General features: G+C 50.5%; 1 protein-coding gene across 2 annotated transcripts in view; it reads right to left on the minus strand.

The window, feature by feature from the left end:
* The window catches only part of ASS1 (argininosuccinate synthase 1), an 80,640-nt gene that overhangs the window by 12,497 nt on the left and 43,028 nt on the right, over nt 1-25,115 (minus strand). For both annotated transcript variants that reach the window (XM_044440166.1, XM_044440167.1), the window contains 4 exons: nt 24,970-25,060; nt 21,063-21,147; nt 19,744-19,808; nt 10,599-10,730 (listed from right to left, as the gene is read on the minus strand). In XM_044440166.1, the coding sequence (XP_044296101.1) occupies nt 10,599-10,730; nt 19,744-19,808; nt 21,063-21,147; nt 24,970-25,060 (373 nt within the window). The remainder of the gene's footprint in view (nt 1-10,598; nt 10,731-19,743; nt 19,809-21,062; nt 21,148-24,969; nt 25,061-25,115) is intronic.

The raw sequence follows: 25,115 nt of genomic DNA on the forward strand, positions 1-25,115 counted from the left end.
CTCATCATCACATCACACTTCTCTACCCCCCATAGCCGAAGCTCTCTGGGCGGTTCCCAACACTTTAAGTCACCCATCCAGATTTTAACCAGGCTCAGTTCTGCTTAGCTTCCAAGATTATCCAGCATCTGGCACTACAGGCCATACAGAATCTATATGGTTCATGACATCACACTGACTCGTGACCACTGATATAGGCTTCTTCCCAAATTTTGGAAACTTTTCCAATGCCCTAAATGGTTTGTGACTTAATTTAGGGCATTGAATTTCCACTTAATAAATTTAGTATTTAATGCATTGACTTAATAAAATGCATGTTTAAGGTATTTCATGCTCATTTTATATTTTGGATAAATCTCTCCAAACCCCCTTTCCCCAGATAGCTGTTTTTCAACTGAATAGCTGATTAATAAGGAAATTCAAGAAAGATTCCTTATAGCACAATTCTATTTATAGAATTGTAGAGGAAAGTAAATCAACACTGCTAAGGCTTCTCCGTGTTTGAACAGGTCAGGACATCAGTGGATCAGTTCCGCAAGAAGAACTGGAGTAGCATGGAGGGGAAGAGCCAAAGAAGCCCCCCAGACGAGGAAGCCCCCCATGGTGAGAGGGAAGCCCAGAGAACCCTGACCCGGCCATTAAGAAATTGCTGCAGGAACAAAATCCCTGGCGGACCCCCACCGTGCTTCTGTTGAGGAACCAGCCCCGATGCAGCTGAGAGAGGAGACGGTGGGCCGTTATCAGGCCGAGGCATCAAGGCCCATATGGCCCGGGTGGGGTCACCTTCCCTGCCCCTCTCATGTCGCAGTTAAGCGTGTGCCTCTGCTGTGTCGGGCCGGGCTCAGCTTTCCCTCCCCGACCGAGCACTCTCACAGGTACATCTGTCTACCTGAGCCTACATCCGAGCCTTTTGTCCCCTGCCCTCTGGGAAAGGTGACATTCAGTCTGTGCACCTCAGCACTCATGTTTCGCTTTAAATGGCACTTGTGTCGCCGGATAACCAGAGCCCCTAATTTCCCTCTCCTGGGACTAACCTCGCTGGCTGCCCCTTGGGGTGGGCGACACCAACCACCATGCTGCACATGGCCCATTTCGGAAACTCGTCGTCCCTTCCTGTTCTTTAATCCCCAAATGTTTCTCAAGGTAAGGTCACGGTCAGGTGCCACAGAACCAACCAACACAGCCATGATGTGGTAATAGAAGAGCCCAGAAAAATAACGAGAGGGACCTGGTCAGGGGTATACTGAGGCCAGCCGTGACAACACTCAGCACTAGAAGCTTGACCGGTCTCAGTGGGGAAAGAGTTCCATGGGGAGGTGCCAAATCAGAGAAGGCCCCGCTCCTTGCCATGGTGCAAGCAACCTCTTTCGGCCGCTCCAGCAGAACAAGGAGGCACAAGGCCCTCCGAAAAGGACAATGAAGCTGGGGCAGCCGCTATAGCAGACCATGCCGCACATGCATTTAACTGCACGGGTGCACGTCTTTGCAAGTTGCTGGGTTTCCTTGTGCGTTTCTGACCTGATTCCTGATGGTGAGCACACATCGTTTCAGGGCTGCCCTTTTGGGTGAAGGGGTACATAGGGAATCTTATATATCACACACAAATAAATGTACCGAGTGAAGTGCTCCTCCGGGGTGCCCCCCCCAAGGAGGGTCTCTTCAATCCTAGGGCCAGCTCAGTGTGAAATCCAAAAATTGCATCCTGCCTGCTCAACACGGGGCCCCCTTGTCCCAAAGCGCATGGAGGTTCCAGGAGACCCCGCGGCCAGGATCAGCCTGGAGGCCGACAGCCCCGCGTTGAGCTGGTGAGGCCACAGGATCAAGCCAAGTCCAGTGCAGAGCTATCCTAGCCTATCCTTAAGGTCACTGTGAGCTCATGGGCACCAGACCAGATTGGGACCACCACACAGGGAATTGGGGGGGGGGGTAATGCTTCCTGCCTAGCTGTGACCCCCACCCCCATCTGCCACTTTCTAAAAGGATGTTTTTGTCATTGGCTTTGCCTGTGCACATGTCAGAGAGAGAATATTCAATCCAGAGGGAAAGACATAGATCAATGAGGACATAGTTTTATCCACAAAGGACTCTTACATATTGTCCAAATACATACATTATTTTCTGGTACAATGGAAAGACTAAGCTGATTTCCATGCCAAAGAAGCACCTTTGCCATTCTGTTTGTAGCCTGTGAACCTCTGCTGGAAGTTTGCATTCAAGGGGGCTGCACCCAGGAGAAAAATTTGCATCTCACCTACCACTGGATTGCTCACAAATTCATTTCCATTAATGCCTGATCAAAATTAATCCATGAGCCTCTTGGAATTAAAGCAAACTGATACTGACACTTCTGAGTTTGCAGTGCCATTTGCAGATTAAAATCAGAGAGGGGTTCCAAAACTGCACCCGATCGGTGCACACCTTTGGGGAAATGCACATGAAAATGTGTGCAGTTTTAGGCAGAAAAAAGCTTGTCATCTGAGGTAGACACGGGTCAGAATGAGCTTGGAGGGCAACCTCAGAGAAGTCAAGCATGGGTGGTTTCCCATCAGGTTCTTTGCCAGTGCTGGGCACCCGTGGGCACTGAGGATGCCGAACTGAAGGCAAGGAACAACACTGCTCTCCTTGTTACTTGGCTCCAAGATAGTGTGGCAGAGCCAATGCAGTTTGAAGCCAGTTCTCAGTGAGGGTCGATGGATTCTGCCCTCACTCCCCATACACAGCACCAAAATGCAGCAGGAGGGAAGGCAGAGCTGCCAGATCCACAAACAGACCAAATCAGGCGTCCAACTTTAAATCAGTAAGCAAACGACCTGAAATCTGAGCATTCCCACACTGCCTTCCCTCACTCCTATCTTCTATGCACGACAGACATTTTGCTGCTTCCTCGTTCAGTTGTTCACTTAACTCTGTATCGACAGGCCCAGGAATCTCTCCTTTTTCTCAGCCCAGTTTTTCTCCCCTTCTGGCTTCTTCAAGATGCATTTTTGACTCCGCCCCCTGCCCTGAAACAGCCTTCCCATTTCTCCACAGCAACCCAGTCCTAGCCCTTAAAAAACAGGAGGATCTGTGGGACATCGTGCCATTTCCAACACCTGGCCTTTCCTTGGCACAGAGAGAGAGAGAGAGAGAGAGAGAGAGAGAGAGAGAGAGAGAGAGAGAGAGAGAGAACACGAAGGCTGAGAAGTCTTTGTGGAAAGCCCTCCTTTCCTGTGGAGAGGTGGGGAGTAGAGAAGGGAATTTACCAGGGGAGGAAGGAGCTGGCAAATGGAAATTGCCTTAAATCCAGGGAGATTAGTTACAATCATGAGGTGTTTAAGGAAGACGGGGCAGGGATGCCTGGCCTCCACAAGCTACTTTTGCTAAGAGGAGCCCTCTGTGATCTGAGAGGCAGCTAGACACACACACACAACTTTCTTTGCACGCTAGATGACTGCCAGGTTTTTGTATGTGGAGCAAGAGAACGCTTAAACCAAAATGTGAATTTGTTTCCAATAAAACAGTGAGGAGAGACTGGGAGAGCTGGGTCTCTTCCCTGGAGAGGAGGAGACTCCAAGGGGACCTGTTAGCGACACACAGGTACGTGAGGGGGTGCCACGCAGAGGTGGGTCATGACCTTTTTTCCCTGCAATGGAGGGCAGGGCAAGCTCCAATGGAGCAAAGCTCAGGAAACCAAGATTTAGGGTGGATGCCAGGAAGTACTAAGTACTGGTTAAGAGCACAGGAATGGGACTCAGGTGATCTGAGTTCTAGTCCCTGCTCTGCCACAAAGACAACTAGGTGGCTGGGCCAGTCACAAACTTTCAGCCCAACCTACCTCACAAGGTTGTTGTTATGGGGATAAGAGAATGGTGAGCTCTTTTGAGATTGTTGTAAGAAAAAGTGGGATATAAATCCCGAATAAACCAATAAGGGAATGGAGGGGAGATAAATTGACCTAATTAGTTGCCTCCACATTTTCAAGCACACTGAGTTGAGTGCACACTTAGTTATGGGAATGTACACTTAATTATCCTTTGGGAATACGGCAGTGGGACCAGCTGCCTAGAGAGGTGGGTGGCTCTCCCACAGTGGAGACATTCAAGGTGAAACTGGGCAGCCCCAGGGTGAGTGGGATGAAACTGGGTGAGTGGGATGGTGTGAACTGGTGTCCTGCAACAGCAGGGGTTGGACTTGATGGCCTTCACAGCCTCTTCCAACTCTGCTCTTCTGCGATTCTATGAATTGCACTTCTCCAAACTTAGCAATGGCATTCTCCAATACAAAATGAAAAAAGGGAATGGACATACATACATTGGGGAAAATAACATTAAGACACATTACATTAAAGAAACCAAGTCAGAAATATGTAAAAATATATCTTTTAGCAGAAATGTTTACATGTGAATTCTCATGCCAACTTGACAAACTCCTCAAATTCTGGGATGAGCTGAACTGAAAATGAGAAACTGGAAGAAGCCAAAACAGGGAGCGGTGCCTGTCCCAGCTCAACCCCCTTCTGGTCTGTGGAAATGGTGGCATGACCTCTGATGGCTCATCTATCATGAGCTTGAAGTCACACCCTCTGGTGCGATGCCCGTCTCCTCCACACAGGACAAGCCCTTGCGTGCTCACTGGGCCACCTCATTCTAAGCCTGCTACGCTTTTCGTTTTCTCACCTTGCTCAAGACCAACCGTTCCCTAAGCACGGTGGGGAAATCCAGATGGCAGGCACCTTCCCAGCCACAGCCAAGGGACCACACAGGCGGGGCAGCTCCAGAGCGTCGTTCCAGGAAGCCTGACTGCGAGGCTCCTCTGCTGTTCCTGCCTCCGTCTTCCTTGTTTTCTCCATTGACATTTAGATCGACAGAGGCTCTGCTTTCCAGCAAATCCACATGCACGCTGAAGATGTGACGACAGTAACAGGGCCATCTAACTAAAGGGCCATCAGCCCTGAGCTTCAAACAGGATCTGCCATCCATGAAAGGGAGGCCCCCTCTGCCAGAGAGGAGTCGCTTTGGAAAGTCCCTCAACTGGATTTCGGGTGCACATTCTGCAGGGTGTTGTGACCCTCTGCAGCATCCCCGGGATGAGGCAGCAGCTGCTGTTGTGAATGGGGGTTCCTCCTCCGTGCATTTCAATACCACAGCCCTTTTTCCTTGCAAAGCATTTTTTATTGCCCGAAAAGCACAAAGCACTCAGAATTAATCTCTGAGCATGCACAGTGGGGGATTGTTGCATCCAATCTGGTATTCACCTCCAGGAACTCGCCTTATGAGCATGCCTGGGCCCCTTCTCTTTGGGAGGGGGCTTCTGAAAGCGAGCAGGCCTCCTCTCCATGCACTGATCCTCTAAATGGGCCACCCTCCTCTACCGAAACCGCGTCATGGGAGCAAGAGCCGTACTCACCTCATCTGAGTTTGAGAAACTCTCCTGTTCCAAGTCCTCTCCTGCCAACTGTGCTTCCTGGTTATTCCCAGGGATTGCCTGCCCACCTGGGGAGTCTGGCACCTCTGTTTTCCTCATCCCCGAGTCTCGGGATGGCCCATTTTTCCAGGCTCCCTCCTGTGCCTCTCCTCCTCCTCCTCTTGATTCCAATTCTTCTGGAGAAGCAACCTTTGAGAATGTGTGCCCAAAGCAGCCACCTTTCTTCCTTCCAACAGCTGCCATGGGAACGATGCAGCAGAGAAGGCAACTTCTGCCAGCACTGATGATCCAGGGTGAGCGTGAATCCAGTTCCTCTCCTCCTCCTCCTGCCTGAGACTGCCCTTCATAAATATGGAGCTGGTGGCAGAAATTGGGACCATCAGGCAGTTTTCAGGGGCCATCCCCTGGGAGATCCCACCAGCAGTGATACCGAATCACACACTAGGCAATGACACCTACAAGCCACTGCTTTATATTTCCCATTGTACTGGGGTCTGGAGGAGGCAGGTCAGTTGGTGGTCTGGAGCACACAGCCAGAGCAGGGGACCCCCAGGCAGAACCAGCTTCTTCTCGGCTGTCATGGGGCGGCATCAGAAAGCAACAGGTAGCGAGGCAATTTCTTCAGGACCCTGGACAGCTCCCAGGGAATTGAGGAGGTGCTCCAGTATGTGGGGTGTGCACAGTTCTTCCGCCAGGGCTACAGCCTCCCAGTGTTCCGCACTCTTCCTAGAGATCCTTAAAGGAAGTGCCCAGCACTCCCACATTTTGGCTACTTCCCGTGGGGCATGCGATCTCTGAAGGCCCTTGGGAGGTGGGAGTTCTAGCCCTTTGGTTGGGTTCCTCTTGGAAGCTGCAGTTACGGGGGTGCCAGTTCATGACCCTGGCTTGGTCACCCTCACTTGCTAGGCTAGTCTTGGCTTGATTGTCAGGCTCCCACCCGGTCTTAGCTGGCTCGTCTCTACCTGAACTGGTTTGCCCTTGGTCCCAAGGACTTCTCCAAACCATTAAAAAGATGGAAAGGGTTCCCTGATGGAATAACCTTTGAAAATCACTGCTGGGCAGGATTACTGGCTCTGAAGCCGAGTTAGGATAAATTTAGTGCTGACGGGAAATTGCTGGTTCTCTGTGGGAGCCGCTTGGAAAAGAACCCAAAGAAGTTTGCAGCCATTGATTGCACTGCCCGGCCTCCGGGAGTCCCGTGTTAACTGCTGCATGGCGGGCCACAGCCTTTGGCCTCCAGCACAGCCACTCTTTCTGCCGCTCCTTTCTTTTCACTCCCCAAATTGCAGCAATTCAGTAATGGCCTGCCCTGCTGGCCATGTGTACCCACTGAAATGTCAGAGGTAACAACCTCCCCCCACCCACACCCCCGATAAAAGCCTCTTTGGAGCCAGCCAGCCTCCCAAAGCAGAATATCATAGGCCATTTCTGCGCATCTCCCTAGCAAAGGCCTCAGATCAGGGGGAAAAGCACAGTGCCCCAGTGTGGGCTCAGTACCACATTACAGGCCTCCTCCAGGGGGGAAATACAGGTGAGGTGATAGGGCGAATCCTGTTTTAGATATTCTGCTCACATGCAGGTGTTTGGCCCCTGCAGAGAGGTGCTCGTGAATCTTCTCAGATCAGGGTACTAGTCCCAGAAGCAAAATTCAGGGTAAGGAACAGGTCTTTCAGGACCTTGGAGAACTCCCAAGCTTCCTAACATCCACAAATGGGTGCCTCCGTTGGCCATTCTGTCTGGGGAAGCTCGATTGCATAGTCTAGTGCACTTCAAAAGCCCTTGAAGATAACCCAACAAGGCCCATAGCCAGTGGACACCAGTGACTCCAACAGCTGTGCTGAACGGATATGTTCAGCACCATGGAGAGCTCCTATGCCACTCCACTCTTTTGACACGGCAAGCACTGCTTCAGTGGCCTCAGATTTTCCATCTACTGTATCTTCAGAGGACACCTTAATATAGAGGTACCAGCAGAGGAGCAATTGATGTTTTCCTTGCTCCCGGGCTCTCTGGCTGCTGATCGGGGAAGACATGACAGCAGGCAGTGGCGACAGACTCACTGACCGAGGGGACCCACGAGCACACTCAGAAACGGGTCAGGCACTTCCTGATTTCCTGTGCCCAGGTCTGAGGGCTGGGTACAGAGCACAGAGAAGTCTTTCAGAAGACCTTCATTGCAGCTGGGTTAAGACATCGGACTCTAGAAATTCTTGGGCTGCGCAAGGGCTGTGCAAATCAGAAAAAACTGAGCTTGCCAGAGTTCTCCAGGTTCCATCTCAAAACTGATTCCAACTTCAGTCCATACTTGATTGCAATCCTGGCACTTTTTTCATTCCAGATGAAAATCCATGTGTGTTTCCATGCACTTTTCTAGGCATACCCATCAATTATATGCACCTTCGAATGGCATAGTTTCTTTTCATATTAAGGTGCATTGATAGGTATTTTTCAGAAGTATGCATTTTACATGCAGTTTTCAAGTCCGTGCATGCTTTTTTTTTTGGCTCTACAGATCACACTGCAAGCTCAGAAATACATAGACTTCAATCCCAGATTTTGCCTGATTCCACGTTCCACCTAGAAAGCCCAAACTGGGTAAAAGGTTCAAAAACAAACTGAAACATTCACCTCATTCCCATCCATAATTAGCAGGCAGATTATGCAGGCCTGAGGTTGTTATCAGACTGTTTGCTGTCACAGTGGTGACAACAGTAACAGGTCACATTCGCTGAAGAACTGCAGCCCTCAAATAGGTTCAGCACCATGGATAGCTCCTGTAATCCAAGCTGGACATCCAGCTTTACTGAAATTAAAACCACCAGGCTGCACAGGCCGGAAAGTATGTAACAGGGACAAGAAGTTCAGGCTAGAACCTTGAGCCTGCTGGGCCTCTTTCCCATGCTTGGCCTGGACAGGGATGATAGCAATTTCTCCATGTGAAGTACTCCAATACATAAAATCACAGAAGAGTTGTAGGGGCCAGAGGGCCATCGGGTCCAACCCTCTGCTGTTGCAGGACACCAATTTACACCATCCCACTCAGACGGCTGTCCAGCTGCTCTTGAATGTCTCCAGCAAGGGGAAACCTGCAACATCCCTAGGTGATAGGTTCCGTTGCCGTACTGCTCTGACGGTGAGGAAATGCTTCCCAGTATCTGTATTTGGTTTCTTTTAACTTAAGCCCAATATTCTGTGTCCTGCACTCTGGAATGAAGGAGAAGAGATCTTGTCCTTCCTCTCCATGACAACCTTTGAAGTACTTGTATTGCGCTATCATATCTTTCCCCAGCCTTCTCTTCCTGCAGCTGAACATGCATCAGCATATTTGAAAACACACTTTGCTCCAAGGGCATAGAATCCACAAGTCATGTGCCTGGATGCAAGACTCCTCCTCTTACTGGAAACCCACACAAATGCTCTGTGCAGGCTTAGGGAAGAGAGTGTGGAAGCCAGAATCCGGAGAGCGACAAGCAGAGGAAATCCAATGGATTCCCACTCCCCAGCTGGATTCCTTACACAACCTCGTAGCCAAAATGATGTAACTGTATGTCAGCTCTGTAAGAGAATTAAAATGGACGGGGGAGAGGCAGCCATGCATCACATTCCAGACACTGGGAACATCAATGCGATATGTCACTACATGAGTGTCAAGAGAAGGGCATTTGGCTTGAACCCCATTCATGTGCAATAGAGGGGGAATGTCCAGCTGGAGCTCAAATCAGGGTGAGTGCATTCTCAGTTCGAAGGATGAAGGGCCATTTTCCTCAGCTAGGAATCCAATATGGGGTCAGCATAACCCATCTTCTCTCCATAAATCAAGATGTGAATCAGGATGCATTTCCTTATTGGTATCCGTGCTTCTCAGAACTTTGCAATGCAATAATAAAGAAATGTACAAAGCTGTGTATGTTAGGGGAAAGTACACACAAACGTGTGTGTATAAGTGAATGGAAATCTACAGACAAGTGCTACAGGATGGAAAGCTGTGCTCAAACATGCATACATTGGGAAGAAGCACGGGCCACGGGTTCGTGTGCAGACTTTTTCGCTCGCTTAACGCTGCGATCTGATTCAGCAATGAACTGAGAGTACTTGAGGAACTGAGAGAAAGCAAATTGCTACTGCAGCTCAGGCTCTAAGATCAGTCACAGAGCATGCTTGGAGAGAGAGCTGGGAAATAGGAAGTGCACTGACCTTTGTCCTAAAGAAGCCAGAGATGTCCAAGCAGAGGTTTATGATTTTAGACCAAACAAGCTTGGACTTTCATAAGGAGAAAAGCACCCCGTTCCTGCAGAACACATATTCACAATATGTGTGTGTATGCATGCGTGCACACACACGTGCACAGTGTATATATAGGTTGTATATATAGGTACACTGAGAAGTGAGGCCAAGTAATTATCACATTGCTTGCACAGAAATCAAATTTTTGCAAGAGAAGAGAGCACAGAAATGAGACCTTGCACAAAATCTGTGGCTTCTTGGCACACGGCAAAACTGTGCAAATGACAGATAGAGCCTAGGACGAGAGGTGAAGGGGGGGGGGCACAGCTCCCATGGACAGAGCACTGGTACTTTCTGGTGAGCAAGGAAGCCAACATCACCTGCTTTTCCCCTTCCCCAGTCCTCTGAGCCTCCCCCCCCCCCCCGAGCTTTGCCAGAAACCTCACAGGAGCTGGGGCAAGGGAGCCGCAAAGCACTTTTGCTGGTTGGTGCAGTCAAGACAGCAACTCTGGACGCTTCTTGGGGAGCAGCAGTAGGAAGAGCTGCAATGAGCAGCTGCATTTCTGCACCATGGACTGGGATCACAAGTCCCATCTCCCTTAACAGGAAGAGATGTGTGGCTGGGCCTTTGGACCCCTGCCTACCAACTTTGCTGGTGCCTCCCCAGGGTAACTTGAACATGGGCATTTTGTGGCCTGGTTGGAGGACACAGCTGAAGTTAAATAGGGACAAGGAAGCCCAGTCTATGCACACTTGGAACCCTAGAGTAGGGAGGGCTCATGCACACGAACTCCCCTTTTCCAGGGCTTCCAACTTTCCAACCAATAATGGCCTCTGTAGAGCAAGGCGATCTTTGGAGCACTGAAGGCAGCTGGGTCTGAGTGGAAGACATGTCTGGCTTGGTGCGGAAGCTTAAGATGGGGTGGGGAAGTTGCAGCGATGGGGAGGGGGCCTCGCTCCAGGTTACGTACCATTGTACACCAGTTCAGCAAATTTCAAGGCCAGTCCTTGCTTGATTCTCCGCACTTCCCGGTCCATCGTGAATGCCTCGATGTCTAAATGAGCGTGGTAGAGGATCGTTCCCGCTGGGGTCTCGTAGATACCTACCCATTTCACCAGGCAGTGGGAGAAAGAAAAAGGAGAGGGGGTGGGAGGGAGAAGGGAATGAATGAGCCCCAAACTGTCAGGAAATGACAAAAAATAATGATTTGGCTGACAGAAGGAGCTGCCGTCCCAGCTCCATTCAGTCTCAGCTTGCTGTAAAATGCATCTGTCATTATAGTCCTGCTGGGGCCGAGACAGTCCACTCCGCACCTTGTGGAGAAAATTTCTAGATTCCCCTCTTTGAAGAGGCACTCCAGCGAGGCTAAATGACAGGGTTTCGGAGCCGCTCCCCCCACCAACGCATGCCCACTGGTCTGTGGTTGAAAACCTGTAATTAGACAAGCCACGCGGGGCAAAGTCATGGGGGTCTGGAAAAATTCTTCCCTCTCCCACCCCCTCCCCACACTCCCACTGAAGAAGAAGGGGGGAAAGCCCCTCGCATCAGCTGGGAAGGACGGAGGTTACCTGGGAGAGGGGAGCACCAATCTTCCCCATTTGAGGCGATTATCTCACCCCAACTGCGATTTTTTTTCCCTTTGCTGAGCCCAACCTGGTGAACACCGAGTTCAGCAAAGAGATGGCAAAACCAAAGTTTAAGCCTTTGGGGTAGCAGCTTGTCCACCAGAGCAGCTTTTGGGCTTAAGCAGGAGCAGGAGCACTCGGGAGAAATGCCGCTGGTTTTGCGGCTGCTTGGCGCCATTCAGTTGGCTTTGGATGGAAGTTGAGAAAAGGTCAAACAGTTCCACCATGCTGTTAGATTCCTTCTGCAGCTGGCCAACTCTGCACATCTGGGGCAAGCTCAGCCACAACTGCAGATAGGAAAATGTCAGGAGAGAACACCCAGAGTAGGAATGTAATCCCAGGTTTATTCTGGTTAAAACCAAAGCGGCTCCATGAGTCTGAAGAGGCCTTGACTGGGCCAGAGAATGGCCCATTTTGTGGTGCTGGGTCTGTTAACACAAGACTAGGTGGCCGTCAGCCAACTCAATGATTCTGCAGAAAGCTCTGCTTCCTTCGAGCTCCTAAAACCAGAGAATATTCCTAGGAAGACAATTTCTGTTGCCTAGTCTCTCAAAGCCACTCATGACAAATGAGGTGGGGCTCCGGGGTAGATCTTAATGTAAAAGATGCTCTTGTCCCCTGTAAAAATCTAGGCATGTCGTGAGCGGAGCCGGCTGGACTGGGAGTCAGACTGGATGGCCCAGGAGGCCCCTTCTGACTCGCTCTGTTTCTAAAACAGAGCCAAATGCTTCTCTCTCACACACACACATGCACACAGACAGAGGCTTACAATATATCTAAACTGACCAATGGCTGAATTTCTCTGGGCACTAAACAATGACTGATGTAACAAGGGCAACATAAAAAAGCAACAATGAAAATGCAACATTGCACTAAAATATTTAAAGCCAGATTTTTGACAATGTAAATAATTAAACCCAGTTCATTCTGCTAAGTAAAAAGATGACAACACTGAAACTGTCATATTTCGGGCATATCAAGAGACGGTAGGACTCACTGGAGAAGACAGTTATGCTAGCGAAAGTCAAAGGCAGGAAAAGGAAAGGGAGACCAAATGAGAGATCAATTAACGCTGCAAAGGAAATCTCTAGACTGAATGTAGAGCGGTTAAGTGAGCTTGTTCAGGAGAGCTGGTTGTGGAGGGTGCCATTCACAGGATCGCCATCAGTCACAAGTGACTTGATGGAACAGAATCACAAGGGTTTCAGCACCACGGACAAGTCCTCTAAGACTCCTGAATGGCTACACAGCCTGGCTGACCCTGAAGACACCAACTCCATGGGTCCAGAGAGCTCCATTGTCAATCATTTTAAGCTTGTTTTTCAAACTGGTTTAAAAGCTTTTTATAACGCAGTGTTTTGTCATGCTGTGGGCAGCAGAGAAATGCAATCCATGCACAAATAAATAAGACCTGGGAATGATGACTTTTAAAGCTAAGAGACAGAAAAGGGGAGGAAAGAAATTCAGGTCATATAGTGGAGATCAAATGCCCTTCACAGCTCTCCTGTAGCCAATGGAGAGCCACCAGCTGAATGCGCCCAGTCCTGGTAGCTGCAGATCTTCCACATCAAAGACCCCAAAGAAACCCTTCCTGAAGAACATGATGGCCAATGTTTAGTAGACAGAAACATTTTGCTGGCTTCCACGAAAGAGCATTTGGATGCCTTTAGCAGCATTTGGCCTCTTCCAACCTAAGACAATAGAAGCCCCTTTCCTACATCAGGGCGACACATTTGAAGCTGGGTGTAAGAGCTTAGCTGATTTTACGAAGTCTGAGGTGCATCTTGTTATGTAGGGACCTAACAGCATTTTTGGCCAAGTCCACCTCTGGATGATTGATCCAGAGAGGATATCATAGTTTATATTATCTTGCTTTCTGTACAACCCAATGGCCAAAGCACTCAAGTTGGCCCATGGGTGCACATAAGACAACCGATTGTTTTATCTAGGTGCATAAACATGTATAAACTTAAGCGCCTTAATGAGTGGATGACCGCTTTTCATTGGAGAACATCTGCAATCGAATCCCGCCGGTCCATAGGAATTATTTCCCAGCGTACATCTCTCCTTGTTCATTGTCTGGGTTTGTAAGCCTGCAATTACATAGATAAAACTGTAGAGCTTGGGCTTGTTTTCCTCTCGCCAGTTTATCTCAGTTATTTGACTGCATGTGGTTTTTGTCTGGCTCTATTATCCTGTTCGTGTGTTTTGCTAGTCCTGATCACTCTATGCTACAGCCAGTATCTGAGCCAATAAGGCTGTGTACTTGGTTGCTGGGGAGCATGGGCAAGAGGATGCCGTTGCACTGGCTCCCTCCCTGGGGATTTCTCTCTGGGGCACCTGGCTAGCTACTGTGTGACCAGAATAATGGACTAGAAGGGCCCTTAGTCTGATTTCGCTGGACTCTTCTTACAGTCTTTTTATTATTACTTGCATTAATATGCCACCCTAATAGCCCAGAGGGCTCTCTGGGTGGTTTACAGACTTGTCTTGTTAAGGGGTTGGGAAGAAATGAAGTTTTCTTGTCCATTACACACAGATGCTATAAGATTAGGAAAGCAGGCAGTTGGGAGCTGGCAGAAGGATTCCCCACTTGGGACAAGCAACTACTGATGCCAGCATCCCTGGCAGGAAGATATGTGCCTACCCGGCCTTTGAGATGGACACAGGGGCCCCTCCTATGTGAGCCGTCCCTTCAGGAGGGGAGAGGGACGGCCGCTAGGAGCAGGGCCTGTGCTGCAGTGGCTCCCCATATTTGGAACGCTCGCCCCAAGGAGATTCGCCCCGCACCTTCCTTACTATTTTTTCAGTGCCAGGCGAAGACTTTCCTTTTTAAAAAGAATTTTAAGAATTACTTGGCATAGACCTTTGTTTTGTATGTTTTACTCTATTTCATTGTTTTTGTTAGTGTATAATATGTTATGCGTTTTATTTATTTATTTAGAACATTTTAATCCCGTTCTATACAAACCCATTGTCTCAGAATGGCTCACAATATAATATCAATAAACAATATATAAAAAATCTACAACTATAATAAGATAAAATGCAATAGAGGATATTGATATTAATAAAAACCAGATTAAAATTTAAGCTTTAAAATGTTGGGTAAATAAAAAGGTTTTGGCCTGGCACCAAAAAGAATAAAGTGGCAGCACCAGGTGGACCTCTCTGGGGAGCGCATGCCAGAGTCTGGGCGCCACTGCAGAGAAGGCCCTCCTCCGGGTGTTCACTCTCCTAACCTCCCTCAAGGAGGGTTCCCTTGTTTATTTTATGTGTATTATAAAACATAATAAAATATTATGCTTTATTGTGTTTTTATCCTGGGTTGTGAGCTGCCCAGAGGTGCTGTGGCACAGCTGAGCAGCATACAAATGGTTTAAACAGATAAAGGCGGCAGCAGAAGTGGATGGAGAACGTGGCTGAATGCCTAGTTTGGCGATGATAGAACACCTGCCGTTCCAGGCGGTCTCGCAACTTCTAGCCATCGTAGAGTCCACTGCCGCGGCCACACCAGCAACTGGTAGTGCTGGGGCAACGCTCCGGGAGGGCAAGGAAGGGGACATGGGCTCCTTGCTCCTTCATGCCTTGCACCTGATGTTCTGCAGCCACCCTGCCATGGTGACTCTTAGCCAAGGCTGGGTAACAGCGCTGCGCCTCAAAGATCGGCGCTGACGAGAGAGAGAGAAACCTTGCGCAAGAGCCCTAATCCATCCCAATTAATCCATCTGCTCCTTTCCTCAGACGGTGTTAAAGTTAATTTGGGCTGATAAAAAAGCTTGGTTTTTGAATGTGTGTCTGTAAGCTTTCATCCCCTCCTTCCTCCACTTTGACGTCTCCCCCCTCCAATATTCATGCTGCACTTCGCTCTGAAAAGCAAAAGGGGGTGTGTAGAATACATTCTTCTCCTCTCGTCTGTTTCTCGCACTCTCCCTGATATTTTTGCTTGATTTGTGACAGAAACCTGAAGCTAAAAGACTGCAGCTCTGGAAGCAGAGGATTTTTTCCCCCCCTTTGACAGTCGAAGTACGAACTGCGGCACGAGGGGAGTCGAAAATGACAGGCGCTCGTCCTGCGTTTCCATGCAGAAGACAAGAAGACACTTTCAAAGTGACACTCAGCGCCGCTTCAAGTGTCTATTTTCATCTCTCCGTGTTTACAGGAAAAAGACAGGGATGTCAGCGATGTGGGCTCACGGCATTTCAATCACGTCATGATTGCTGCCAAAGGGGGGGGGGGTGAAAAAAGTGGACTGGGGGGGAGATAAAAAGGTGGGGGGGAGTGAGACAGCTGCTGCTACTTAAAAATGTCTAATTTATAACTTCTGCTATCTGTTTACCTTGAGCAGGGACGGGGATGGGTACTTTGGTGGCAGCCAAGCCGTTCTGGCTGCGGTAACATTCAGTCCCACCGGGCACCCAAGCCCAGGAGAAATGAGAGGAGCGGAGGCCGGCTTCCTTGCGTGCCTCGCACCACCAGCTTGATGGCGAACGGGTTGGACTCGCCCTGAATTCTCTTCACTTCGCGATTTTTTGTGCTTTGTGGCGAGCGCAGGGAAAGTGCCGTCCTTGAAAAGCATCGTGTGGGAAACGCAGGTTTACGGGGCTGTGTCCCGCTGGCTGGAGTGCCTGTCCGAATGGATGGCAAGCTCAGGCTCCCGGCCATGTAATGTGTGAATGGGCCAAGCGATGACTGGAGGAAGCTCAAGCTCCGCGGAGGTCCTTCCAAGGGAGCTCTCTTTGAAGGGGGCCAGCAAGGCTCCAGCAGGGGAAGGGCCTTCTCGGGGGTAGCACCCTGCCTGTGGAATCTGCTCCCCAGAGAGGCACGCCTGGTGCCAACTCTTTATTCTTCTCCGAGCCAGATTAAGCCCTTTTTATTTTCCCAGGATTTTAACACCTGAATGGTTTTATTATTTTATACATTGCATAATGCTCTTTTATTGGTTATTGCTTTTGTAAACCATCTTGAGATTTCAATGAAATGTTAAATGGTATACAAATGTTTTAAGCCAGCGAACCAAGCACAGGATTCAGGCAACACAAACACCTGCAATTCGCAGGCGAATTTAAATTTAGCTCAGGCCAGGAAGTCCAGTGCTACTTTGCTCTTACAGGCAAATATGTGGATGTCTCCGAGAGTCTGAAACACTCACCCTCAGAGGAGACGGAGGCTTCGCACCAAGCCTCTGCCAGACTCACAGCTCTGCTCTGCGTTGCCCTCCTTTCCATTTGTCTCTGCTGGAGGTAGTGAGTCATTTGGCCACCTCCGTGCTTTGAGGGCCGCTGTCACAGAATCACTGCTGCCTCGGCATGGCCTGCTGAGAGGAGCCCCACGTTGGGCCTCTGAATGAGTCTTCCGCTCCCAGCATGAGCCGGGCCCAGAGCAGAGACTCGTCCCAGACACAGCCTGCTCATTTCTTAGCCTTCAACACTTTGCAAGTTGGGAGAAGCGTCTTTAAGAATGCCATGTGCATCGGATGCTGGGCCATGGGGGATGCTGGCCAGAAGCTGGTGGGCAGAGCCAGGGGCATCCTGTGCCCCCTAAGCTAGTCTGCTGCCCCAAGCGCAGAGGAGGACATGGCCCCAGTGTCAGTGCTGAGGAAGGGGCAGTGGGCAGTTGAGGAAGCTTCCAGAATGGGGAGGGAACCGGCCCAGTCTTCGCTTTATGTGGAAAAATGCCTTGAGCCAAGCTTGCTCCGAAATAGCGGACAGGAATCTTTCCTGGGTCGGCACCCAGGGCCCCTTTAGCAGTGGACACCAGGTGTTGAGCCAGAGCCAAGATCAGTGGGGGCCACTGCCCCCTGCCTTCCTGGCCACCCTTCCAAGGGCGTGCGCAGTGATGGCAGCCAAGAAAGGCTGCGCAAGACCCAGCCCGGCTTGCCTTCTTCCTCGAGGCCAGGCGTGGCGACTTCAGATGGTCCAGGGGCCAGTTTCCAGGCCGCAGACCCCACCTGAACATCGCGGATGCCCTGCCAACATTTGGCGGAATGGTTTGGGTGGTAAACCACTAGAAGTACTCCAGATAGCCCTGCCTGGGTGGGGATCAAGCAAAATCTGACATGTTTGAAATTTGACATGAGTCCCAGTTGTTGAACTTGGAAAATGGGGTACAGGGGCTACATTCAAGGTGGGGATCCTGCAGCCCCCAGGCCGTGTTTACAGCCCTTCAGGGATGCAGGTGGTAGCTGAGGAAAAGGGCAGAAAAATGGGCAGAAGGGGTGCCCAAGGGAACGTGCATCCCGAGGCTATCTGGCCCCCAAAGCTTGGAATGGGCACTGCCAGAAGCTCCTGAAGACAAGCATGTGGTCCATCACGAAGCTACGATTCATCCAGCCAGTGTGTTTTGTTCCAGCCCCCAGCACCTCGGCTTTCCTAGCTGGAGTTACTGGGGATGCAAATAAACCTAGCAACCCGGAAAGGCACGCAAAACTGCTTCCCTTGTTCAGAACTGGAACCCGGGACATGCAGCAGGTCACATCTGTGCTGCTGCCTGAAGAGACACTACACAGAAATGCCCCTGGCATAGATTAAAAACCCACCCATTTCTTCAAGACAAGAACACAGATATTTTGATTCCGGGAAACCACCATTTTGATCTCTCTCTGTCTGCCATCCATCCCACGCCACCTGGATTTCTTTTCAGCTCAAGGAAGATTGAAATCCCTTACAGACCAAGGACCCTCCCTGACCTGGTACCCTGCAGATGTGTTGGGCTGTTTTCTCCCATCATGTCCACCCAACTTGGCTGGGAATTTGGGGATTGCAGCCCAAGACATCTTGGGACAGCTGGCCTTGCAAGGGAGTTACTGAGCATTGCAGGAAAGTACATACATCTCCGTGAAGAAGGGACAGCATTTGATTAACTCTTCATAAAGCATGCTAGAAAATGCGTAGTCAGCAGCTTCTACTTTGCTTCAGTCATCTAGATGGCATGGTTTGCACAATCTCCTTAATGTTAAAAGTGCAAACCAGAATCCAGGTCTTGGCTCTACAGTGAGTTGGCCCCAGAGTGGAAGCCTGTGGGCTGCATTGTGAACATCTGGCCCGATTTTCTCTCTCACACACGCCCTGCGTCAGATTCCTCACATCCGTAACAGCTTGCACGTTATGAAAAACAAGCCTGCACTGATGGGCAGATCAACGCGATTCAATTCACATGGAGCTTGGCTCCCAGGACGTATTTGTCACATGCACAGTTAAGAAATGTTTCCAGAAGGAAAGATAAAGCATTAGAGAGAAGTCTTGTTTCATCCGGAAAAAGTCCCCTCCACCATCTTTCCCCTCTAGGGGGCTCCCTCATAAAGGAGACAATGATTCTGTTTTCCTCCATGGCTGACCCCAGCGGAGTTTTCCCAGGACGGCTGGAAGGCATTTCGGGTCTCCCCCATCACTGGTCAAACATGGTTTGCAGGCCTTGGAAGAGCTTAAAAGAAAGTCGGCGGGGATGTGCCTCTGGGTCAGACCTCCAGCCTCTCAAAGCCGGTGGAGACCTCTTTGGGGGAAGGAGCTCGCAAATCCACCACATACCCCACTCCCAGGGAAGACCTCCGGCGACCCGAGGGGTCCCATGGCAGGGGTGTCTTGCCTGGGGCCCCTGTGATGGCACCCCAACCCTGCTGCATTTCTGGACGGCCCTCTCGTGGCTCAGAGACATCGCTGGAGTGCCCATGTGGCCACCCGTTCACCCAGGCTTTCCCCAGGGGAAGGGTTCCTCCAAAGGAGGAAGACCCAGCTACAGCCCCCAAAGCGGCCGATCGAGGTCCAGCCTTTTAGTTATGTATGTCAAATATTTCTGTGCCACCTACGACATCCCTAGATGGCTCACACTGCTAAAAAACGCATTCTTGAAACACACAATATGAAACCCAACAATAGAATTTGAAACAGTAAACACCCAATTATTCTAATACAAGAATACAATTCCAGGAAATTAATAAACCCAGCAGTCCATATATAAGCCTTCCATCTTTCCTAGACCTTTGCTGAGTGAAGTCACAGAGCTTGTGAACTGTGACCTGATGTGATACCGCGTTTCTAATGTTTTGTAGCACAAGCCTCAAAGTCCCCATCACCCTGCACTCTGCTCGCTGAAAATACTCTTCCCGGCATATTGGGAATAAACAGAATTGTCTTTACCGTATTTCTGCTCTGCTCTTCTCAAAACAGCAAAGTACTTAGGAAAATTCAGCAAACCGAAACTGGAAACTGACATTACCACTAGCGGGCAAGCCAACTGCAGGTGTGGGGGGCAACAAGGCTGAGCTGCCCCTTTGGTGAGGGACACGAAACGGAGGGTCGGTCAGTGAAGCATGCACAGGGCTAGAGAGAGAGCACAGCTGGGGACCTGTGGCAGAACCCTTTGGGTCCCTGCGGAGGGGACCCCATGGCCATCAGGCTCAAGTTGGGGCCTTCCCCCAGCCAACCATTGGGAAGGGCAGCCCAGCCACTCAAGGCACAGACAGAAGACGGTGGCCACCCGAACACCTCTTACCTCTCGATTTCATGCCAATGAACCGGTTCTCCACGATATCAATGCGCCCCACCCCATGCTTGCCCCTGCAGAGAGGAAAGATTGGAGACTTCAACTGGCTGCACTTTTTCTATTGTGCATCGGTTCGTGTACCCATATCACACCTATTCTGTAAAAATTATCCTGGTTGCCTGCCTAAGCCAGGGCACAAAGCAACGCTTGTTTTGACATGCAAGCCCTCGGTGGCTTGGGACCTGGTGGCTTGAAGGACCGCCTCTTCCCATATATGGCTACTGGCCCACTGAGAACTGGGAATGAGGTCCTTCTGAAAGAGTCATCCCTAGAGGAAGTAGAAGGGCCTTCCCGGTGGTGACTCCCACACCTTTGGAATGGGCTTCCTAAAGAGGTTTCTTTTTTCGATTTATATCCTGCCTTTTTCCTACAAAGGGCTCAAGGCAGCTTACATCATTCTCCTCCTCCATCTTATCCCCACAACAACAACCCTGTGAGGTAGGTTGGGCTGAGAGTCTGTGACTGGCCCAGAGTCACCCAGTTGGCTCCATGGCTGAGCGGGGACTCGAACCCGGATCGTTTGAGTCCCAGTCCCAATGTGGCCGGAAGGGTACTGTCGCCCTTTGCCCCGCTTGCGAACTTCCCGTGAAGGATATTAGGAGGGAGAGCACCCGGAGGAGGGCCTTCTCTGCGGTGGCGCCCAACCTATGGAATGCGCTCCCCAGAAAGGTCCGCCTGGTGCCGTCGTTATTTGTTTTTCGGCGCCAGGCCAAGACCTTTTTATTTAAATGCTATTTTAACTGTTAATGTTTTCCTTGTTGATTTTAAATTGACCAGGCTGTTTCCACTATTTTATTTTATGTCTTTTATTTATTTGATGAATTTTTTGCATTTTATACGGGATTTTAATGATTGTAAGCCGCCCTGAGGCTCATGCGATGGGGCGGCATATAAGTTGTCTAAATAAATAAATAATAAATAAATACATGGCCTGAAAAGCTGGCCTAGAGGCTTCTGGGGACTGATCCAGCACCGCTGCTTGTGTAGCCTTATGAAATCCTCACCCATTCCCAGAAATCAATCGCTGATTGCCCAAGGCTGGGAGGGTTCTGCAGCCACAACCCTCGATACCACCACATCCTGGTGCAGCACATAATTTTGCAGCAGGGGCTAATTTGGGGAGAAGCAGGTTCCTTCACAGTCCCAAGAAGAACTGCAGGGAACTGCAGCTGCAGTGACGGGGAACGATCCTCTGGGAAGTTCCTCCCAAGCCTTCTGGGGACCACAGAAACTCAGCCGTGGGTCTGCCCAGACGAACAGCCACTTACGCAATGTCATTCAGGTAGACGAAGAGCGCAAGGGGCGAAGCCTGCGTGGTCCCGTCCCCCATGTTCGTGACCTTGGTAGGGACACCTGCCGAGTCAGAGAAAAGTGACACAGAGATGGTAAAAACAGGTCCGCAGGAAGCAGAAGGGCGTGTAGACGTGGGCACAGGGGGACCGGGCTTTGAATCACCTTATTAATGTCAAGGGTGCCTCTTTAAAACATCACTTCTAAACACGTTAAATGGATCTGACAGATATGAACTCTAAATAACTTCTTAAAAAGGCATGGCTAAGCTGCTTCGCTTAGAAGGCTTTAAGAGAGAAAAGAAAGGGGGAAGGAGAAAACCCAGCACAATATGAGGTGGCAGGGAGGGGAAAGCCTGGAGAGAAAAGAGATTTTCTTTTTTTAAAAAGGCAATAAAAGTTCCCCCCCTCCTACATACAACTGCCCCCTTCCCACCCGCCCCGTCCCCCTCTCTTTCGCAGAGCTTGAAATTGTGGCTAAGGCCTCGACTAATTAAATTTCACGCTTGCCGATTGTCTTTGGGCTGGGCACCTTCTGTTCCACCCGTCACCGTGGCCGGGCCAAACAAACAGCCCAACAGCCGAAAAGGGGCGGAAAGGGGAAAGGGCGGGAAACCGAGGTGCCAGCCCGCAGCACACGGCCCCTGTAATGTCTGTGGGAGAGCGAGCCCCACGCACGTTCCCAGTTAACCACCTGACAAGAGTGAATGGGGCCCCGTCTTGGGCCTTTTTGCGCCAAGATGGGAGTGGCGCGTGAATTCATTAGTACACCTATTTCTTTCTTCTCTTTTTCAAGAAATTTCAAGGGGGGGAAGGGGGCAGGGGGTGATGAGGAAAGAAGAGAGGGATCTTGACGGGGAGGGCCAGAGGTGGCGACGCGAGAGAAAGACGCATTCGGGCTCCCCCTTGAGCGGTGTGAAATGAGCAATAAATGTAGACGGAAACAGCCGCAGAGGATGGGGGGCAGGGAGGAGAGGGGAGCTGTGAGAGACCCACAAAAGAAAAGGGGGAAGCCTGTTCGAGGCTAATCTCTCTTCCATCTGCCCTCCTCATTACCATATAGAGCTTTATCGGTCGCTAATCAGGACTCAATGGCCGTCTTTCGAGTCTCCGTTACAAAGGGCCACTGTTGTAGCCGAGAGATTCGGTTAGCTTCTTCATTTTAAGCCCTCTCTATATTTTATTTTTATTTTTTCAGAGGGGGTCTGGCAGGCTTGGGAGCCCATGCATTAGGCTCTAAACGGCTATTAAATGTAAGCCCCCTGTGATAATGAACCCTAAATCTTTCTCGCCGACGCGAAGGGCACCCCCCACGTCCTCGCCCCCTCTTCCCCTGCCATTGTCGCCTTTCGCTCGGCTATCAGATGGAACTCGCTCGGCGAGGCGCGGGCATTGTCTGAGAAAGTGGCTTATCCCTTTTAAAATAGTTAATAATTAGATTAGAACTTCAAATAAATTAAGTGGGGGATAAAATGAGGATGTGTGTGGAGGGTGGAGGAGGGGCTGCGTCTAAAGACCGGGAGTGAGTTAATAAGCCTCATCATAGCTGTCCGTTATCCTACAGGAAGTTGGACAGACCTGGAGGCCAGCATGGAGAACTCCGGCGTGGGTCTTTGTTTAGACCTGCTAACGAATTGATGGGAGACTTTAATCAAAGTATTAACTGCACTGGGAAGGGCGATCCATTGCCAGGGACTAAGTCCACTCCTCGGGAGAAAAAGCACTGTGGTGGTTTCATGAAAGAGACCAAGAAGAGTTTCCAAAACCCTCAAAAATGAGCTGGACGAGTATTTCTGGATGCTCCATGACCAGCCAGTAGTCCTACGTGGAATGCTTGCATTTCGGTGGTCTGCTCACCTCCTGGAGAAAATAAAGGCACCAAATGGACACCAAAGCGGGTAACCAGTTGGCTTGTGGCGCTACAGCCTCTTCCTTCCCCACAAGGAAAGGGTTGGGAATTTTAGGGCGTGCAGTAAACTTATTAACTTACAGGGGAAATGGCAACTGAGGGGGGACATGCTGCAGGTTTATAACATTTTGAGGCAGGGAGCTGTTTTGTGAACCGTTTTCCAGCGCTTTGAGTCAGGGACGCCCCACTGCATCCATCGCCTTTAGGCCTGGGATGTGCAGAGACTCGAGGCGCTTTTTCCAGAGGAAAGTGTGCTCGATGCTGCTCTGAGCGGCAGCGATGCCTTCCGTCAGGGGCACCGCCGTCTCCGCTCTGGCTGCCAAACCCAGCCCTCCTGGGGTCCCAGACGAGCCCTCCAGGGCTTCTCAGGGGACCACACCTCTTCCCCTGGTTCCACCCCTTCCTCCAGTTTTTGCACCGGCTTTCCCGCAGTTTTGTGGCCCCAGACTTTATCGGGGTGGTTGTACGATACTGGCTGTTCTTTGACATCTGGAGTGTAACTTGGGGGGGGGTAAAGGGGGGGTCTTTTGGGGTGGGGAGGGAAAGAGACTGGAGCAGACAAGACTCGGGGTGTCCCTCCCCTTTTGCCCCTGGATGCTATTGCTAGACTTTGCACAAGGGCACAGACAGCCTTGGTGCCCCAGGGTATGCTCCAGATGACGATGAGCCCCAGCTTCAGAATTTTGCACTCAGTCTGGTAAGATACAACAGGCTGGGTTTTTTTAAAAAAAGTTTGACCCAACCTGCATTGCCTCAAACACCTGCCCTCTCCTGGGATTTTGTCTCAGGAGCTTCTCAGAAAGAGAATCCAGCCCTCAGGCTGAAGGAGGTTCGGTTAAGAGACAAAGGGGCACAGCCTCTCTGCTATTCACTGTGGCTTTGGAATGGAGGCTCCAGATGCAGGGGCACTCTACCTGTCAGTAGCACTTCCCGGGACATAGCACAAGGGAAAATGTTGCCATCTTGCCCTGATCGACCTAAGGGGCCTTTGTCCTGATCAAGCAAGCCCATTCATGGCTAGTGTCTGGAAGTGAAGAAAGGGGCAGGAAATTCAATCAGAACCATGAGATGAACCAACAGAAGTTCGGTTGCTCATTGCTGGGTTGCTCTGCTTGATGAATAGCAGCAAGGCATGCGAATAAACTCCAGCGCAACTGAGCTGCATCAAGAAACGTAGACGTTTGGAGCGTGGAAGCTTTGGCACGTCCTCCTCCCGGCTGAAAGAGGCAGCCTCACCCCCTGCAGCAGCTGGGCAGAATCGCAAGGAAGGTGGGGGCAATGTGAAGAGCCCTGCTGGACAGGCGCAGGGCGAGGTGCCCGAACAATCCCAGGCTCGGGCCCATGAGAGAAAGCCGACGCACAAAGTTGCATAGGCAAATCTGCACATACGCTAAGGCAGTGGTGGGGAACCCATGGCACGTGTGCCGCAGCGGGCAAGCAGAGCCCTCTCTGTCGGCACGTGAGCCGAGTCGCCCCAGCATCGCCCCAGCAGCCGAGCATCGGATAACGGCGCGCACGGGGGCCATGCGCATGCTCGGAAAGGAGCAGCGGTGCCAGGCGATGGCGTTACAAGCCGTGACTCATTAGCCGCGACTCGTCCGAGCTTTCGCATGGCCGGTCAATGCGCTGCCAGGGAGGGAGGGAGATGCTTGGACTGCCTGTGAGATGTTTTTTTCTAATGTAAAACCTCAGTTTTCAGGTTTTATTGCAGTGTTGGCACTTCATGATAAATAAGTGGGTTTTGGGTTGCAGTTTGGGCACTCGGCCTGTAAAAGGTTCACCATCACTGCTCTAAGGTCTCTCTCCTCTTTTGCTGACTTTCGCGTATATGCAAAGCTGTGCTTTTCCTTTTATCTTTTGGGCCCGACTCCTAGATTAGCCCCAGAACCTAGCGCTGCCCCCTTGCACAACAGCCCTGCATGGCGTGAAGCGTTCCCCCGTGGCCACACCAACGCACTGCAAGGATGCTCTTCTCACCCTTCTTGAATTCAATCTCTAGGACGGCTGCCGTGTCTGGTGCTGCAGCAGGATCTTTCGTCTTGGTGTATAGGCCAGGAGGCGCCTGGTTCTGTAAGAAAAGCAAAGCAGGAATCAAAATTCAGTCAGATACTGAGGATTTGGAT

This window comes from Varanus komodoensis, unplaced genomic scaffold, assembly GCF_004798865.1.
Source record: "Varanus komodoensis strain SLA01 unplaced genomic scaffold, ASM479886v1 scaffold36, whole genome shotgun sequence".
Classification (NCBI taxonomy): domain Eukaryota; kingdom Metazoa; phylum Chordata; class Lepidosauria; order Squamata; family Varanidae; genus Varanus; species Varanus komodoensis.